Below are 20,201 nucleotides of genomic sequence, written 5' to 3' on the forward strand. Positions count from 1 at the left end.
TATGTGGTTCTGGTTTATGACGATAGTCTCTTCTTAAGTGGTTTTGGGTTACGACGATAGTCTCTCATATGTGGTTCTGGTTTATGACGATAGTCTCTTCTTATGTGGTTTTGGGTAACGACAATAGTCTCTCTTATGTGGTCTACAATGATAGTCTTTCTCAGGCGGTTTTAGGTTACAACGATAGTCTCTCATGTGGTTTTGGGTTGACGATAGTCTCTCTTATGCAGTTTTGGGTTACAAGGAGTCTCTCATGTGGTTTTGGGTTACGATAGCCTCTCTTATGTGGTACTGGTTTACCTTACTGGTCTGCTGGTAATACAATCCATGGTTAGGCTTGCCGTTGTCCATTCCGGGCCTGCTTTTTTCAAAACTGAACTTTATTATTATTCTTATAAAGTTTGCTGCAGAATAAAGGCTTTCTTGGTTCGTTCTTGGGGACAGTTTGTAACGTCCCCTAGAGTTTGACCTTGCCGTATCTTGCGTTAAAGTTATTAAAGTTATTATTGAAAGCGTGGACACTAATAATAAGAAAGCAAGGTGACACAATAGCAGATGTTTTTAAGTTATATGAGAATAAATCATTCCCCGCAACCCTTTTCAACTGTCCTACAGTATTTTTTAATTCGATACCTAACACTGAATCCCTGGTAAACAGTTAATTACCCATGATTAAAATAAATCCAAAATAAAGATCGTTGCATAAAACGAGCACCAAAACAAAAGCATCTGTATATAACCCCAAAAATTAAATACAATTAATATAATACAAAACTAAGTCGATCAAGCGTCACAAGGAGACTATTGGCGTAATGACAAAAGTAAGGACCAGACATTTCAGAGATGTCAATTTTGCCTTGGAAATTGTCGTTTAATCCATGATTTCATTCTGGATTCCATAATATATATGTCAGTTGCTTATCATACTTTCTTCTAGATTCTCACTTCATTGAATGTGGCACTTTCTCTGTATGGCTTACGACGATTTTCGTCTTACAACGCGTCTCAAGACCGAAATCCCTGTCATAAACCGGGGACTGCCTGTATTAGAATAGGATTTTTTTTTTCGTTTCATCTTCCGTTTTTCAATTTAGAGGAATACTTTCCCATCTATCGCCTCAGGAGTATGAGTGAGCTTCAAGTATGGATGCTAAAAAAACAACTAGGGCGTGAAGAGGACGAGTATAAAGGTAGATGGCAGAGGAAGGGGGGGAGGGCAAGATCTACAGACCTTGATGTGTGTAGGAACCGTTCCAGGAGGCCGTTAGAACGAGGCCTAAATGAATGTCAACTCTGGCAGACCTCATTTCCATTCAATGAATTCAATTCAGAATGGCCCTAAGAAGTCGTTGTATTTTCCATTTTAAGAAGGGCCGTTACGCTTCAAGTGTAGTCCTTTGGATCTAATGGGAATATTGCTTTGAATAAAGAGGTAATTTTATTCCTTTTTATATTCGCGAGAGTAGGGGAGGGGAGGGGAGGGGAATCCACGGTAACCGCTCCAGCATTATGGTTTAAAAGTAAAGCAATTGATATTTCATTAAGTTGCATTGCATCACCGTATTTGGCAATTGATCTAACTTTTTGGTAAGACTCACAACAAGAGAGAGAGAGGGAGAGTGAGATTTAACATATTGATTTAAATTTCATTCACTCGTTGTTGGTTTACTCCCCTCTTCATGAATTCTGTCATTAAAGCACGAAATACACCTCGGTCAGAATTCATTATGAGCTTACCCACATTCATTCATAAAATTGCTTTTTAAAAGAAAATATCCAATGGCAAGAACCTCTTTATATATGCGCGACCGTAATAAGTTATTCCGTATTAGTTCGGTGTAGGTCGCACTGCTTAGTGTCGTATGGACGGAAAAACCCCAATCTAAAGGCTTTTTAGATTTAGAATAATCGTGAAACATATGCAAGGAAATTGTCCATTTAATTAGGTTATATGATAAGCGCCGTAACATATAATGGTTTCTAGATGAAAAAAAGAAATGAATTTTATTTTTCGTAAAATATTAAATACTTTAATCTGATACATATAAAATATCTGATTTATTCGAATGACACAGCAATAAGGGTACCAGACTAGAAGCGACCCTTCGAATGTAGGATACTGAAAAAGTAGAAAAGCTTTAAAAATGCTTTTAATCGACATAAAACTTGAAAATACAACTCGTGCTATGACATTATGATACATTTAATTGTAGCGTAATTACAGCGTTAAGTGAACTTGAATTTCACGGCATAAAACTCACTGCGGAGCTAAAAATAGCATTTTTCCCATCTTAATTTGTATAAAAGTAATTCCAAACTAGTTTCCCCTTTACCACGTGTCTGTTGTGAATAATAAGTGAACCTACTTCATATAATATTATCGCAAAGCTTTGATTTACTTTCACAAGGGCGATTTTTTTTTGTGTGGCTCATACACTGGGAATAGGAAGGTTGGGGGGAGAATCCAGGGAAAGATAACCCCCTCCACGCAAAGCCGGAACAGCTTGGGGGGGGGGGGGGGTAAGAGTGTATCTAGCTAGTCCATGAGACTTAATTCCAGATCCCATGGCAAGATCCTAAGGGATTTGTCGGGAGCTTTCCAGAACATTCAAGGGCGGATCCATTGCTTTACGGGGAAATATCTCGCGTATCATAAGAGGCTTTCCAGGGCATCGTCAATAATTTCTCAGTAGGAGATGGGAGATAGACGCACGAGGGAGGAGACCAGCTTCCAGAAGGCTGGAGTTAAGTAAGAAAAGGAAGGAAGAGGCGTAAGCCGTAGTAATCAAACGGACGTATCTCTCGTCGGGTCAAAGGAAGGGTGGGGGAGTTGAGGATTGGAGAGAGAGAGAGAGAGAGAGAGAGACAGTGGTTATGGAATCAGACGAACGAGATTAATGGGAATTGTGGGAGATGGCGGCTTTTATATCAAAAGAGTATGATGAATTCCTGGAAAAGCAGATACTCAATCATTCATTCCATTTGGTATATACCTTGGAATGAGCTGACATTTAGCAACAGGTGTTTTTTTTTGTTCACTTTTATTTCCATCTCATTTTCTGCTGCATAGAAATTTCTTTCACATTTTTCTTTCTAACAATTAATGCGATCGAGGCCTTGAAATGGACTTAAAAAATAAAAACCTACTTAATTTACGACAACCTTCCTTCAGAAAACATGGATCATACTTCTGACGATGTTCTTGACTTAGGTTGCTTTTGTCAAGGATCGTTAAAAGGGTGAATGGTCATATCAACGTACTATTCCTCTCTTCTTGATTAAATGAATCTTTCATCAAGTTCGGGATATGGCTGGAGTTGATTTAATTTCGATGCACTTTATAAAATGCATAAAGCCATGTGCTGTCTCCAACGGGCGACGTAAACGAGGACTAAATACATTTTAGCAAGCTGTGGTGGTGGTGGTTATTTACATGCACCAATGTGGATTCTCTGCTATTTTGTTATATAATTGGAATTACATATTTCTATTATCACACAAAGGTAAGAAAAAGTAAAATGAGGAACCTTGATAGACATAATTGCCTGTTAAATATGAAAAGACAGCTTTGTTATGAAAGATATTACCTACTGCGCATTGGATGATAATACCGGGTGTTTCAAAAGTCACTCATTGCTTTGACATTGTTTATTGAAAATTTAATTGAAACAAAGTGAATGAGATTCGTTTGGTAAAATCTATCCTAACTGAGAATATCTGTGGTACCATCTTTGATTTTGAATGTTCATCCATAAGTCAATGGTACACATTTCGTAGCAGTCTTGCCACCGTTTCACGCATGCTTGACCAGCATCTAACAACGTTTCAGGAGTCACTGATGCACATACGTTTCTGATGCGTTATTCAAGCGTTGGTAGATTCCAAGATCTTGTTTCATAGACTTTAATGCCACCCTAAGTATTGTTAACTGACAGCTCATTACCTACCAACAAGTTGAGATATGTCGGTTCTGCTTAGATCATCTAATGCCGGTTCTGCTTAGATCATCTTATCTGATTTTATCATGTGCCACAAGAATTAACTTGAATAACATGGAAAACAACAATACACGTATGATGTATTATGAATAAAATATGATGCTGATGCACTATCTTATCAGGTAGAGGTATTTGTATTGAAAATTTATAAGCTGTTTTAGGTTGTGTTGGAAAAAGTATTTCTCTCTGTTACTAGTCTTTATAAACTGTTTTGGATTGTTTGCAAAATGTACCTATCAGTGAGTAACTGTAAGCTGTTGGTCTTTACAGATTCAAGAGTTCATTCAGTGATGATATAAGAACTGCCTTTATTCATCGATATACAAACCACATCTTAAAATGGATAAGCTTCATGAAGGTTGACCAGACATTGCAGCTTGGTAATAAAGTTTTCAAACTTGGCAGTATCTCGTGCAGGGTTAAGTATTTCTACTCATGAAAGCTTCTCAACAGATTCAGTAAGCATTCAGCAGTATTGCAATAATTCCAGGGTGGTTACTAGTGGGATTATAATGAAAAACTTTAGTTTTGCATACCTAGGAGAAATGCAAATTTTAAAATTTCTCATGTGTTCCAGAGTGTGGATTGCTGTTAACTCTTTTGCATACCTAGGAGAAATGTAAATTTTAACATTTCTCATGTGTTCCAGAGTGTGGATTGCTGTTTAACTCTTTTGCATACTACTTCAAAGACAGACTAAACTCTGTGATCTGCTGAACAGCGGCTTTAACAAGGGAGATACCATTTGAATGCTATTAACCACGAAAGATGGCCCGCTAGCCTGGTACACAACTACCATAGATTTTCTGACAGAACCTAATGTTTCTTCTGCAATCCTAGGAAAAATGCCTTTCTTTCACAGATCCAGGATAGCCTCCAGCTGTGAATGCAAGTGCCTGAATGGTCTGGTGGAAATGCAGTAGGTATAGATAGTACAGCAGAATGGGACTAAGAAATAGACTGCTTTAGATACAAGCAGAGACAGGAGATCCGAGAAACCACTCAACTTGCAGCCAATGGGAAAGATCACTGGCTTTGAAATGTTCAGTCACAACATTGATGGCCGAAAATGTACCTGGTTAACATAGCTCAAAGGCATGGTAAACCACTCCACTTGTTCACCTGCCTCACCAGCACACAAAGGGGTAGGGAGATTGGGCCTCCCAACTGACATAAAACTTAAGGACGTTGTTGCTCATCAGTAATACCGAGTGTCCCGCAGCAGCAACTGGAAGTTCAAGATTTTGGAGGGCCAGTGTTCATGACATCACCACACATCAGGGGAAGAGGACTTAAACTGCCCATCCATCAGAACTCCCTCCCCAAGAATCAGAAAAGAATATGAGGTCCATAGTTCTTTTTAACGTGGTGAAGACAATGAAAAACGAAAGAGACTGCACTACATGTAGAGACAACTTCACCAGCAGTGGCCTTGTGGAGCATATATATGATAAGTACTTCTGTTGGTATGTTGGGCCTGTAGAGGAAACAAGAACGGAGTGGAGACTGTAACTGAACTGATTCATTCTGTGATTTTATATATGACAAGGAGGCAAAGGAGAAGGTTACTAAGTGCCATGTCCATATATCATCAAGCAATGTGATTGCAAAAAGGAAGGCATAGGCAAGTGACATGATGTATGGTATGGTGTTTTTACGTTGCATGTAACCAGTGGTTATTCAGCAACGGGAAGTGACATGATTATATTTTTCAAAGGCTACATATGCAATGCCTGGCTAGCCTTCGAAAGGGACAGCCTAAAGTCAGAGAGATCCCGAAGCTTTTTGTCTCTCCATTTCAAGGTATGCAAGGATCCACGGGATGGGCATAGTCATAGAGTTATTTGACACTATTAAAGAACAGCCCCCATGGTGAAGAACACTTTGAACATATCTTCACGATACACTAATCCAGTAGAAGGAAATCTGAACCTACAAAGAGGTGCAATTGTGGTACCACGCAATTCTGCACAGGATACCACCAAATTTTACAACAAATAATTCCAAGCTTCATCCTGTCCAACAAAGGATATCCATTAAAAGGTAAGTGTTTGTATTATTATGTGATGAAAACAAATTAAGTGAATGCAAAATACAAGTAAATCTTTGTCAATTACTTTTTGTTTGCCAATTTGATCACGTCACATGTACGAAAAATTTTTTTTTAAGTACGAATGTTTAGAAAAATTCCATGTTATCACTACTAATGATTAATTCTTAGCTTAGTAAAAACCACCTTAAAACATTTTATGTCATGAATGTTTTAAAAAAAAAAACCATCTTATTGCTATTAATAATTATATAATAATTCTTAGCTTAGAAACCCTCCTCCTTATAAATTAAATAGGACTAATCTAAATGGAATGTAACTACTATTAGCCACCTCAACCTATTTACATTAAGTTAAAAAAGCTGTGATCCTTGGCTGACACTAACATTATTATTTTAGTTGGCTAAAAACCCGTGTAACCAAAAATAAAAACCCTCAGCGTTATTAAAATGGGTGATACTTTTTTCTCTTAATTCTTGCGAAGTTTTGCTTTTTCGTGCAAGGTCTCCCTTCCCGTTGTTGTTGTTAGTACTATTAGTCGACAGTATACAACAACCAAAAAGTCGTGAGATTCTTCTTGTTAGTTGATCATACAGCTGACTCCACAAGTCGTTAGTGTTTTAGATACATAGGAAATTAGACAACCCTAAGTGAAACCTTCACCCATGCTCTGTGCACATTCAATTAACCCTTTACTCATTACAGAAGTGTGAATCAGTTTGCAGGCAAGATAATGCAAGCGTATTATTTTTCCTTACAAATGAGGCTACCGAATTAGAGAAAGATATCCGGTAAAGTGTACCGGTAGCCTCGATTACAAGCTAGTGCTAAAAGCTACCCATGTCAGAACTTGTATTTCACTTTTAGCAAAGTATGGGCGTCCATTTCTCAGGCATTGATGAACAAAGCTAAATGGGTTAAACAGCTGTTTGGATCCTTCAACTGACTTAGCCACAAAATGTAGCTAAATTAATCTATAATGACTTTGGCCGATATATTTGGTCTTCTTAAGAAATCTGTATTGTCTAACTCTGTTAAAATGGCTGTGAAATGGACGTCAAGGTATCAGTTGATGTGCGGTTAATTGCAATGAATATAACAAATTCTTTTCCTGTTATGATAAAGAACCTTGAATGTCAACTGCAACCTACGTAATTAAAAAAACAAATAAAGGAAAACTCATAAATTCTTATGGTACCAGAATAAAAACTCATCAGTTAGCGAAAAGGCACGGTGATATCACAGGACATTCTCAAAAATGCCATGAAAAATCAATACCGGAAGAAAGTTAGACGAATATGTTCATTCAAAAGTAAATTGCAGCCAACATGTTTTAGTTATCAATATTATTATTCCTACACATTCATTTTATTCATGATAATTATTCATTAAAAGGGATCTGTTACGCTGTATATTTTTATATGAACTTAACAATACATAATTATCAATAGTTGCAATTACTACTTATTCAAAACTAGTTTGCTTTACTAAAATCCGATATTTTACTTTACATTATTTAAAACAGGAATATCCTGACGGAAACAAAGCACTCCACCAATAATAAAAATAAATAATGGCAGATTTCACAACGGCTGTAAACAGATCCTTTCCATGACTGCAACCCACCAAAGGCAGTTTGCTGGCTTAAAGCTACTTGTGCAAATGAACCATGAACAGGCTGGAAATGGGGTTGTGGAAATGAATTACGTGCGTACTTACTTATACACATTGTTGGTTTGAAATGAGAATGAGGAAGAGATTATATCATTCAACTGAATATAATTACAAGCACTTCATTAAGTTTTCCAAAGTGATACCTACAATAACGCCCACTTACCTTAGAACCCTGTTTACATAAAAACAAACATCACACTTTTATGAATTTAATGTAGTAAAGAAAAAAATAAAATTTGAACAAAAAAAGAAGCAAGATGGTGTTGGTATCGGAAATGGAATTAATTTTCACGCTTTAAGAATACTTTAGTTATTTACCATGAATTTTCATTACAAAACCCGAGGATTATGTAATGACTTTCAAAAAGGTTACGCCATATAAAAAAATTATTTTTTCATTAAACTAATGCTTTTATCTGCGTCTAAAGAGCTTAGAGGAGATATATCTCTGTAATTTCGGATATGAGTTTTCAGTGAGATATGCACAGGACTTACAGTATGTAACCATTAATTTAAGAATAAATTAACAAAATCACGTCGAAAAAGGGAGATTAATGACGGCAAATAAGAGGGGTTCAGCAACGAGAAGCCGAAATTAATCCGTCTATTCAAACGCTGGTTATACCTAATTAATATAATTAGCCATGGAATCAGTTGTTAAAGAACCATTACTCGGATACTACGTCCCTACAATATCACTTTATTAATTCAATTTTAGATGCGTTGGTCCCTCCTTCTCTCCATAATGGAAAGACTAATTATCCAAATTACCCTATACAAGGGAGCTCTCCGATTCAAAGCTAACCACAACGCCGCCGCTGCTTATGCAGTATATAGTAATGATAAATATAATAATGATGATGGTTAGTAATAATATCGAAAAGCAGAAAATAATTACACTTCCGAGGAAAACGAACTTGAATGCTTCAAAAATAAAACTGAAACTTTAACTTGAATGCTGAAACAAGGAAACTAAAACTTTAAACTTTAATGCTTAAACAAAGAAACGCAAACTATCTTCAGGCTGTACTTACTCCTAGTGTACGCCTTCACGAACTCCCCGCGATACTCGCTGTCGCCGAAGTCATTGTAACTCATTATGGAGAAGGAATACTCCGTCCCCAGGCTAAGCCCGCTGACGGGGTACGTGTAGACTCCTGGCTCGTACACGTCCGCGAACTGGTAGGTAGACGAGCCCTTGGTGAGATACCGCAGGCGGAAGTACTGCTGCTTTCCCCCGTCGAAGCCCGGCGTCCAAGTGAGCATGATTGTGTCGTGGGTGGAATTGACGACCTGTTGTACCAAGTATTGAAAAAGGAGTATTATTGCGGGAGCAAATTAATTGTATAATGAACAAACATCAGCATGACATCAATCAATCCAGTTGGTGTTCATGTTTTCAATACTTATATCCGACAAAAAAAAAATCAGAATAATTCAAAATGGATCAATATGGAACTGAAGAGAACACAAAGGACGGACTACTAAGGCAGCTAGAAATCTAGACCCAGAAGCAGGGTAAATAAAGGCACGAAAACAGAGGGTAAGGAGTGAGAGAGAGAGAGAGAGTGAAGAGGAACAAAGAAATCTGAATAACAAAGACAGGGATCTGTATTCCGAAGGCCACTCCAGGGATTCTGCTGAGACGCACAAGAAGGACGAAAGCAAGGATGACGCCGTAAATTGGAAGCAATAGAAAATCCGTGAAAGGAACGCAGAGGGAAGGACGAGGTAAAAATAGGAAGACTCTTGTAAAGGAGGTCAATGCAAATAGAGGGACGATGGATAGATTTGTCCAGTGAAATGGGAAAACTGCAGATGAGATGAGAATCCCAACTCGAGGTCCTAGGTCAAATTCGATAACGATATCGGTGTAAGCATATTATGCCTTCATTTATCAAGAAATTATATAAGAAGGGAAGAGGAATGAAAAAAATAATGAGAGAGAACATATAAGAAGGGAAGAGGAATGAAAAAAATAATGAGAGAGAACATGTTGAAAAAACTGCAAAATTCAATCGTTACTCAAAATATTAGGCTACATGAAAAAAGGTTCAATATTGACGCATAGGGAAGGGGAATGAAGAAAATAATGATAATAATGAAAGAGAATGTTTAAAAAAAATGCAAAATTCAATCGTTACTCAAAAGATTAGGCTACATGAAAAAAGGTTCAATATTGTTGCATAGGGAAGGGGAATGGAAAAAAAATGATAATAATGAAAGAGAAAGTGTTAAAATCAACTGCAAAATTCAACCGTTACTCAAAAGATTAGGCTACTTGAAAAACGGTTCAATATTGACGCATAGGGAAGGGGAATGAAAAAAATAATGATAATAATGAAAGAGAATGTTTAAAAAAATGCAAAATTCAATCGTTACTCAAAAGATTAGGCTACTTGAAAAAAAGATTCAATATTGATGCATAAGTATAGTGTAATGAACGCATGAGGGCACCACAGCTATCATTTTTATATCGTTCTTAATTAACTAATAAGAATCACTAAAAACTAAAACTATCCCACGCAAAAATCTAATTTAAGTCTGGGAATCCAAACTTACCGTAGAATCTACAGAATATAACAATCTACAGAATATAACAAAAGTAGTTAACAGAGGCAGTCGGCTTCGTTTCATCCACTGGGAAAAATTATGCATTTATTCTCATCTCTACAACTAAACCAAATTCCAATTTTACCTTACACGCTCTCTCTCTCTCTCTCTCTCTCTCTCTCTCTCTCTCTCTCTCTCTCTCTCTCTCTCTCTCCTTTACCTTGAGTGAGAGAGGGGGATCAGGACGAGTCGGTCTCGAAAACTTGACGATTGCAGTGGACGCTCCGAGGTCATTCTCGGCGACGCATTCGTAATTGCTGTAATCCAAATCGTTCACGTCATGTATATAGAACGTTGATCTCCAAGAGACCAGGCCAGTCTGGAAACAGAAAAAAAGGACGCGTCAAGAAGGTTAATTATGAGAAGGAAAATGAGGAGAAAAAAAAATACTAATCACTCATTGAAATCATCATCGTCAGGCACAGCTTGTGTCTAAGTACCTGGCAACAAAGTCGCTATGTGAAAATTCGAAGTCGCTAAGATAAAAGTAATATGAAAATGGCCAGTGTATAATTTTCAAAGTCCATAAGATAAAGGTAAAGTGAAAATGCCCAGTGCATAATTGTACAATTAGCTAAGATGAAATATTAAAAAAAAAAAGTTCATTGCATACACTTTTAATAATGTGTTGCAAGAGCACGGTGTTGGCAATAATATTGCTCCTGGCAGTCTCGTCCGTTCTTCATTACAGAAACCATGTCAATAATAATTTCGACGATATTGACAATTACGTCGGGTAATAAATTTTGTGCAGCCGTATGTGCAACATAAATTGGTAACAAATATCACCTCTGATCTTCGGAATAGAGTTGTTTTGTCACGTCACGTCAAACTGCCCAAGTTTACATACAAGTGGAAGTTTACCACCGGGTTTGGTAGTAGTGCCTTAACTCTAAAAAGACAGTAGGAGCGAAAAAGAAAGTGTCTCAAAGAGATACTTTGGTGAAGGACAGCCTCCCTGAAACTTCCTGTTTAATTATGTTGATAGACATTCGTCCCTGTGTTCTAGTATTTCACCAAGAAATCATGGTAATTCACAGATATTCACTGAATTCGGAGACTTGATGTTGGGATGCTCTACTCCCGTCAGTCAAAAGGAAGTCTTATACAGAGCCACCGTGTGAATCATGGACCATACGAAAGTATCCTCGCAATATATAATACTTATATTAAAAATAATATCTTATAAAGGGCCCACTGCGGTGTTAAATGAAATAATTGTCAATGTAAAAGGCTCTACCGAGATAAAAATGATACACTTTTCGCTTTAACAATACCTTTTGTCAAATTAAAAAGTACATTTCTACATTTTCAAAGATTAAAAAGCTTATATTTTCATCGTCTTAAAAGCTAAACAATTGCTGAAGCACAATGGGACCATGGGAAATTAGTTCGACAATAAAAATACTTCACGGGAAGAATGACCGGTTCTGACAACCACTAAGAATTCTATTAAATATTTATTTACAAGGGTCGTGCTTCATAGGATCCGTTGCACATGAAAGAAAACTACTGCGACATATTCCTACTTCACCCTCTAATTCTAGGGTTTCGGGCAGGACTTAAACTAAAGGCGCCCTGCCCATGCCTCAGTCAGTGTTTCCCATTCCTTGTCACGTACGACTTTTCCAACTCTATCGAGATATTCATCTGCTGGAAAAATATTTTCAATTATTTTTTTTTTTATAACTAAGCCCTCACCACCTAGAATGAACTTACTTTTTCGGTCTCGTTGTCGTATTTTTCAGGTCGGAAGCCGTTGGAGAGCAGATGGCCCGCCCTCTTCCAGGAGAACCTAACATCGGGGGCACCTTCGGCTTCGCAGTACATTCGCCCTGTTGTCCCTCGTTCGGCCGCTGCTCGGTTGTTCATCTGAAAGGAAAGAAACGTCGGGAATATCCTTAGTCTGAAGGTGGCTATGAACGTAGAATATTCGTAGTCTGGAGGTACAGTACACGTGGTCAATTTACTGAATCAATATTTGTTTAACCCTAATGCAAGTATAATGCTTCTTTAAAGACTTAAGTTCTCGTGCATCTCAACTGATGTTTGTTATTAAATGATTCACGTATTAATATGTCTCCCTACATATTGATTTACTAGTAGTCTCGTCGCCCCCTTTTCTCTGTCCAGTGTTAGCATTTTATCCTTTGGAAGATTGCTGTACAAACTTTCTTTTGGATATTTCCTTATGATTGTGTGTACATTTCAATTAAAATCAACAATAATGCCGGGTGCCTGTGTTTGACTTACCTGCGTTTGAGAAATCACCGGCTTCGTCTTGACTATAAGAGTGACGTTCTCCATGACAGATACACCTATGCCGTTGTCCACCAGACAGGTAAACACTCCGGTGTCGTTTTTATTTGCTCTCGTGACGGTCAGTGCGGCTTTTGATCCGCTGGGGAGAAATGAACTATTAAGAATTAAGAAAAAAATGGCGAGAAAAAATAACAACCGTAAGTTATGACTATGATGAAAACGAAGATAAAGATTTAAGAAAAGCCAGAATGAATTACTACTATTGGGGCCTTTAACATTAACGACTGAAAATTAAGGAGACACTGAAATAATTTGTGAAGAAAACCGGAAACAAAAATACAAAAATTGTCCTTCGAAAAAGTTTCAAATCCAAAACCCAGATTGACAACAAGAAGCTTTGAAAGGTGTAACAGGAGGAAAACATCGTAACAGGAATGACAGGCCTTCCAGCTAGAGTCCGTGGGGACGCTAAAAGTAACCTTAAGTAATGCGTACAGTGCACCGCTAGAGAAACGTGACAATCAGACTCTACAAATTCCAAAGTGATAGTAGGCTATAATGCTTTAGAATCCATTATCACTTCCCCTAGAATAAACAGAAAATGACCGACAAAAGAAACTCACCCGTAGGTCTGCTGAGTCCTGGAGGAGAACAGGTAACCCTCCCTCGTCCACTGCATCGTTTCCTGGCTCATGGGGTTCCCGTCGGCGGCGCATTCCAAAGTGGCGTCCTGCCCTTCGGAGACTGTCACCATCTTGGAGGTGTACTTTATCTTCGGGGGATCTGGATGACGTGCAGAGAATCGTTTTTTTGTGTTAGAAGTAGAAAATTATTTATATTGAAAAGATGGAGTAAAATCATTACTATTTTTTGTGCCTACGACTCTGCTTCAACAGAATACACAGTTCCCGGATAACATTACTTCCGTACGTTACGTGCAGAACAAAAAGGTATTTTTGCGTTTAAAAAATGAAATAAATAATTTATACCTATTACCTAAGAGGTACAAGACTCTTCGTGCTTAAATGGAATAAATAGTTCCATAAAAACATTATTTCCATGCGTCGACCTTTGATTACATATTTTCGTAGCCAAACAAAAGATAAACCTCAATTTAAACTGATATTTGTAATTTTGTATGTTTTCACCAAACGAAATTATTCCTTCAGAATTTAGAGACAAGTGAAATTTGCAGGCAGTGCGTTTTAAATCTTTCTTTTTTTTCATCTGGAGGAGCAAATACAACATACAAATTTTAGTAAACCACATGAAGATATCTACATATATGCTTTTATATTTAAAGGATTTTCGCACACCTGCCTTTTAAAAAACATAAATCATTACAGTGAGCACAACACTTATGCAACAAGGCATTACAAACTACCGGTTAGAAATTATGCACACAATGACCCGAAGTCAAATGTTACCAAGTAAACAGACCACCACTTCCAAACTGCAAGACTTACACAGCACGTTGAGTTTAATCTTGACAGTCGTCACGCCTTCTTCATTCGTGGCCTCGAGTTCGTAGTCTCCAGCGAGGTCGAGGCTGACGTCCCGAATGTACAAGACGGGCCCGTCGGGTTCGACTATGGGTCCCATCACGACGGCGTTGTCGGCGTCAGTCATGTAAGCTCTCCAAGACTCGTTGATGACGGGTTTGGAGAGCGGGGCGCCGCGTCTGGACCACGTGTACTGGATGTGGGCTGGATTGGCACGTGCGGTGAGGTTGAGGACGTGCGATTCGCCCTCCACGACGTCAACTACCAGTGGAGGTTCCGACAAGAATGTTGGAGGGTCTGCAAAAAATTAAAGGGGGGAAAGCACTGTAAGTGACAAAGCAGAAAAAAATAGCAGTTAACAATATAAAATTGTAGGGAAAACTAGTAAATACACTAAATGAAAAAAATAATATCAATAATACAAGATTGTTGGAGGGAAAGCACTGTAAGTGACAAAGCAAAAAAAATAAATAAATAAATAAAAAAAATAGCAATTAACAATAGATATTACTGTGAAAACTGGTAAAAACTAAATGAAAAAATGATGGTAATAAAAATTGCTCCAAAAATACTAGTGAAGGTTCCAACAAGAATGTAAGAGGGTCTGCAAAAATAATAATAATAAAAATAACATGGGGAAAGAACTGTAAGTGACAAAGTTCTTTGTGAAATTTGCCCAACTTAACCTGGAAAAACTTTATTGTGAAAAATTATTTAAAAAAGTAATTCGAATTCTTCCAAAGAATGGAGTAACGGAAAGAAATTGGGGCAAGCCAAAAAAATTAGTAAAAAATAAATGAATATATAAATAAAATAAATAAATCATAATAATAATCGAATCAGGTACGAAGTCAAGTTGCCATAACATATCGGACCGGGAATTCCAGGATATTCGAACGGCTGCGAATCTTTGAATCTCTCCTCTTGGCAATGGACATCTCATTACTGTCCCTACCTATATATACAAGATTTGAATGGCTTCTCTGCATCGTAAATAAACAAGTTTATGTTGAAGTATTCCGAGAAGTAGCATAGAAGAAAAACAGCCGACTGAGCACATTGATCGATCACACATCCATTCGATTTAACGAGAGAGATAAAATTGTTCTAATATACATTCCCGTATATGAAAAAGAATAAATAAAAAACTGACGCACTCATTAAACAGTAACGTTGCCACATGTCGGCTGGATCAATAACTGCTAGTTAGCGAATCAATTTTTATTTATTTATTTTTTTAACTTCTTTAATTGTTAGCTGTCTGAAAAATGGTACCTAATCGGTGAAAAGCCACTCACTGTATATGTGGGGCAAAAGCACGCGGGGCATATGAACGTATGTATGTGTGTCATATACATATGGATGTACATATGTATGTATGTATGTTCAGTTTACTTTTGCAGGCATACCGTACAGAAACGTACATTTAAACGAACTGAAAAATGTACAACGCCACTGATATTCATAGGCTGCGTAGAGTAAATTTTACGTAAATAAAATACTCAGAAGAGAGAGAGTGGAACGCCCTAGGCCACTTTTCTAATATTGCATAAAATATGAACAAAGCTTATTTCCATACATATTAAAGAGCCAACCGAAAGGCGTCCCGACAAAACCTCTTATCAACCTCCCAACCAACCCAACACGCGCTGTAAAACCGCCAGAAACAAACAGATTTCCATTAAAAATTCATTCCGTTATGTTCGCCTTTTGTGTCTTGGGCCGTCGTCTAAACACCGATGCTGCTGTTGCTGCTTCTTCTGTCTCTCTCTCTCTCTCTCTCCCCCCCTACCCTTCCCCGCCCCTTTCCTTCTCCTGTTCGAGGCTTATCCTTTGTGCTCTAATGCAGAGGCTTCTTTCGAATCCATTTCTCAAGCTCTCCGCCCTTATCCAAAATGGATAGGCCTCCGGGTGATACACCTGAAGATAAGCTTTAATGACTCGCTTCTAATCTGATAAGAAGGGATTTTCTCCAACCTACAACACATAGTACATACAACCGCTTCCCTTCCAATTCCGCCTCTCTCTCTCTCTCTCTCTCTCTCTCTCTCTCTCTCTCTCTCTCTTCACAAGTTTCTGACAAGAACGAAATGGATGTTACAATAAGGCGTAATTCTCTCGGCAAATTTTGTAGTCTAGAATCTCTCGTCTTGATAACACTTAAGAGGAACAGACCCTCCACCGTTGAGGTCGTTACTGAGAGAGAAAGAGAGAGGATTTGTGAAATTCATCCATCTTTAATGCTGCTCTCCGCATCACTCTCAATGGCTTTCTGCGTCCTTGTTTTTTGTCCTTTCCCACATATCGACTAAGCGTTTTTCCTATCAGGCAAAGCAAAAATAAAGAAGTACTACACTTGCCATCATTTCAACATACACCACCTCGCCTTTCGTTCCCGTCCCAGGACTGTTGCAACAACTCTGCAGAACAAATAGGCCACAGCCAGTGCAAGGAGCAAAAATCTAAATGGATGAATCGGCCGTCATGGACAGGCAAAACTTCAAAAGCGATCGATTGGAAACAAGACTCAAACGTACCAACCCCTCCCCCACCCCCAACACCCCATCCCAGCGGGATGTAGAGAGAGAGAGAGAGAGAGAGAGAGAGAGAGAGAGAGAATAGGAATGGGCTTCCAAATATCAAGCGTTTGTCACTGGATGTTTCTCATACTTGCTCCAAAGCTTTTTTATCTAAATATCCTGAGAGTTGTTACTAATCAGGAATTAAATCCTGCGCTCGCAGTCAACTTCGTCTACGTATGGATTGTGCCTTTCGAAGCAACTCCAGTTTATTACAAGTACGGCTGCAGCCCTCATCTTACCCGACAATTTCACAGGGAAATATATTAAAGGAAATGCCTTCGTCGATGGGAACAGGGATCTTCTATTACGCCATAAAGTAATTTTTCGCTGAGTGTTGGCACTGTAAGCGGTCTCCGATTCTGCTACTATTTGGGACTTCTTTAAAAATTCTGCGAGACTGTGGATGTTTGCAGTTTGGGTTACGGATTTTTTTTTTATTTCTTTAGGATGAAAATGTCTATAAACAAGGTCAAAGCTTCACTCCGATACAAAGAAATTTAAACGCAATAACCAATGAGAAAACTAAATAAAACTAATCCGAACATGAAAGAAATGACGCCGGTTCTTGCTAAATAAATATAATTCCTATTGTATGACGTAGTCGTTCTCACAGGATGAAAATAAGCTTAGTGAAGGCTCACTAGTTACATTTCCTTTAAGTGATAATGCACTTCTATTGTCGAGGTAAGCTCCGTAACCATTTGCACCAAATATTTTAGCAAAAATTTGCAATTGTTTAAAAAAAATTTTTCAAATTTAATTCCTCGTAACCGGTTCAAGACCTGTACAATAAACAGTCGTTTGTTATATCTAAATAATTAGTTTTAACTAAAAATGCTTAATGTTTTTTTTTTCCCATTTCCGACACTTATGCGGAACTGAGTTTGCATGGACAAGCTGTTGATCAGAATGCGTTAATTGACCCTGAATTTATTTTCAGCAACCTGACGTAAATGATTTTTTTATTCGTGAAACTTCAGTCGGACGAAAAATCCTCCACCCAAGAGAAATCCATAAAAAGGAGTTTTATGATCCCTAGATCGAAAGTATTTTTTTACGACCTTCCACGAATCGGGCGACTCGTATTGTAAACGCTTCCCTTAATGTTTGTTTGTCTGCCTGTGTGTTGCTAAAGAAATTTACATAAATAGTTATAAACCTTTACACAGAAGATTGTCTGTGTTTCTATCTGTACGTAAACAGGTTTTTATATATTTACAAAGATAAAAATTGAAGGATGGACCCAGCTTTGGCACTGGTATGCAAATACAGGCAACGAAATGTCGATTGCGTAATAGTATTTTAATGATCAATTCCCGTTAACTTTACTGCTATATCAATAGACATAATGCCTTTATAGCGTCCAAATTTGTGGCTTTTTTATAACCTTGAGAATTTCGGGTCGTCTGAATAAAATATCGATTTTAAGTGCATCCCAGACAATACAGCACTAATGAAGACGTCATTTCAAGTGTTTGTTTTTGAAATGTCAAGTTGATGGTACAAACGTTCGTCTGCACCTTTGTTTACTTTTCTATATTTTCAAACTGTCTCAACACTATTCTACGAATTCATTCTTCCCTATGCACCATTGTTCCTATTTACTTCTCCATCTTTGTTGTTACAAGAGTTTGTTTGCGTTATAGAAAAGGAAAGACGGGGAAGGGGGGGGGGGGACATGCACTTCATGATATATATTTATACCGAAAACGATAAACTAAGAAATGAAACTGGTGTCCTTCAGGAAATTGAATTTGACCCTATCATAACTGCCAGTTGGTGTGTGACTTCCCAAAGCTGACTGTGTCCGAGAGAGAGAGAGAGAGAGAGGAGAGAGAGAGAGAGAGAGAGAGAGAGAGAATTTCATATTCTAAACCAATATTTCACTATTTACTCAATATGAAAATGTATCAGTCTCGTTCGAGTACAATACATTCTTTATATTTAAGCCTCAATATAAGAAGAGTACTATGATTAGTATCTAATATCCTAAAGGGTTCAGGGCTTCGGATTTTTTTCCTGCATATTTTTTTTCTTTTAATAGTCCCTTCTTCATTTTTACGTTCCCTTTCGTAACGGTTAAGCCTCGCGAGCAACACGAATTAGAAAGAAATCGGTACGAATCTCCTCTGTCTCCTTCGACTGTTCTGTGATGCTTCCCGCTGTCTGAACGGGAAGAATCAAACGCTGGAACTAAAACCCTAAAACCCTCCTCCTCAGCCTCTTTCTCTTTCTCTCTGTTTTCTCCTCCTCCCCCTTTCCTCTTCTTCTTCGCTTCTTCGCCCTTTCCACCCCAGGCATGACCAGATTTAGCTGTGGCCTCACCACACTCGACTGCCTCTCCGATGAGCACCTGGGCCGAGGCGCTTCATCGGGGAAGGGAGTCGACGCTGGCTAATGCTGTAGCATATGATATTAATCGGAGGTTGTCTTCAAAAATGATATATGGGAGTAGGGTGGGCGGAGATTATCGGCCGTAAAAAAGAAAAAAAAAAGTACAACGCCGATAGCCAGGACACAAAGAGGGAGAAGGAGAACACGGAGTCTCAAATAAAATAATAATAATAATAAATGCTGGGCATTGAACTTAATACGCAATCAATAAAGAGTTACTCAAAGACTTAATTTTTTAAAGAACAGAGATAAAACAATATGGAATCATTAAAGAAATAAAGACTATTTTTTTTCCTTTAGGAACAGATAAAGGAGTATTACCCCAGAGATAAAGGAGTATAACCCCGTATACCCAGTAACCCGTCCGGAATGGATGCTGGATTTGGATCAATTCGAGCAAAAGCTGATGGGCAGACCATCTCTCTCTCTCTCTCTCTCTCTCTCTCTCTCTCTCTCTCTCTCTCTCTCTCTCTCTCATCATTGGAGGGTGGGGAAGAGATAGAATACGAAGTGGGGAGAAAGAGAAAAAGGGCGGGTTGGATTTTGAGCAGTTATTGACTATGGGATAAAAATGTAGTGCTGTATATTTAAAGGAGCTGATAGAGGCAGATCCTTTTTGGCTTACTCGGGGAGTAAGCCTACACTCTACTTTGTTGTTGTTGTCGTGGGGGGAGGGGGTGGTTAGAAAGATATAGGAATTTCAAGATAAGGATATTTAAGATTTATCTATTAGAATGAAAAAGTAAAAAATAATTCAATAATGTGCATGTTAAACAGTACAAAACAAATTATTTCTAATAAAATGTTGCGTATTCATATCAATTTTTGTTGGTGAAACAAGGCTCTATTTGACTGGAGATTTTAGCACGTTTCAACTTATTTGGTGTACTGAATTTAGAGGCAATGTTTCTGTTCCATTATGTTCCGTTTTCACTTATAACTGAGAATATATGAACGTGTTTAATTTGTGTCCTTTTTATTTGATCCTCGTTGTTAGTAAGACTATTAGTTACGAAGACCACTTAAAGTTAAGTTAAGAATATAATGTTTACAACTTATGCGTGAGGGGAATAACTTCCACGCATCCCGAGTAAGCTGAAGGTCGGATCACTTTTTTTATGTGGGT

The 20,201-nt window shown here is 38.0% G+C and overlaps 1 protein-coding gene across 1 annotated transcript in view; it reads right to left on the bottom strand.

Moving 5' to 3' along the window:
* LOC135212176 (nephrin-like) overlaps positions 1 to 20,201 on the bottom strand; it is a gene marked incomplete in the record, with an annotated part of 432,889 nt that overhangs the window by 22,195 nt on the left and 390,493 nt on the right. The window contains 6 exon segments of the mRNA XM_064245617.1: positions 8,757 to 9,015; positions 10,496 to 10,654; positions 12,055 to 12,207; positions 12,589 to 12,736; positions 13,221 to 13,380; positions 14,064 to 14,396. Of these exon segments, the coding sequence (XP_064101687.1) occupies positions 8,757 to 9,015; positions 10,496 to 10,654; positions 12,055 to 12,207; positions 12,589 to 12,736; positions 13,221 to 13,380; positions 14,064 to 14,396 (1,212 nt within the window).

The sequence above is a fragment of the Macrobrachium nipponense genome, chromosome 19 (assembly GCF_015104395.2).
Source record: "Macrobrachium nipponense isolate FS-2020 chromosome 19, ASM1510439v2, whole genome shotgun sequence".
NCBI classification, from domain to species: Eukaryota; Metazoa; Arthropoda; class Malacostraca; order Decapoda; family Palaemonidae; genus Macrobrachium; species Macrobrachium nipponense.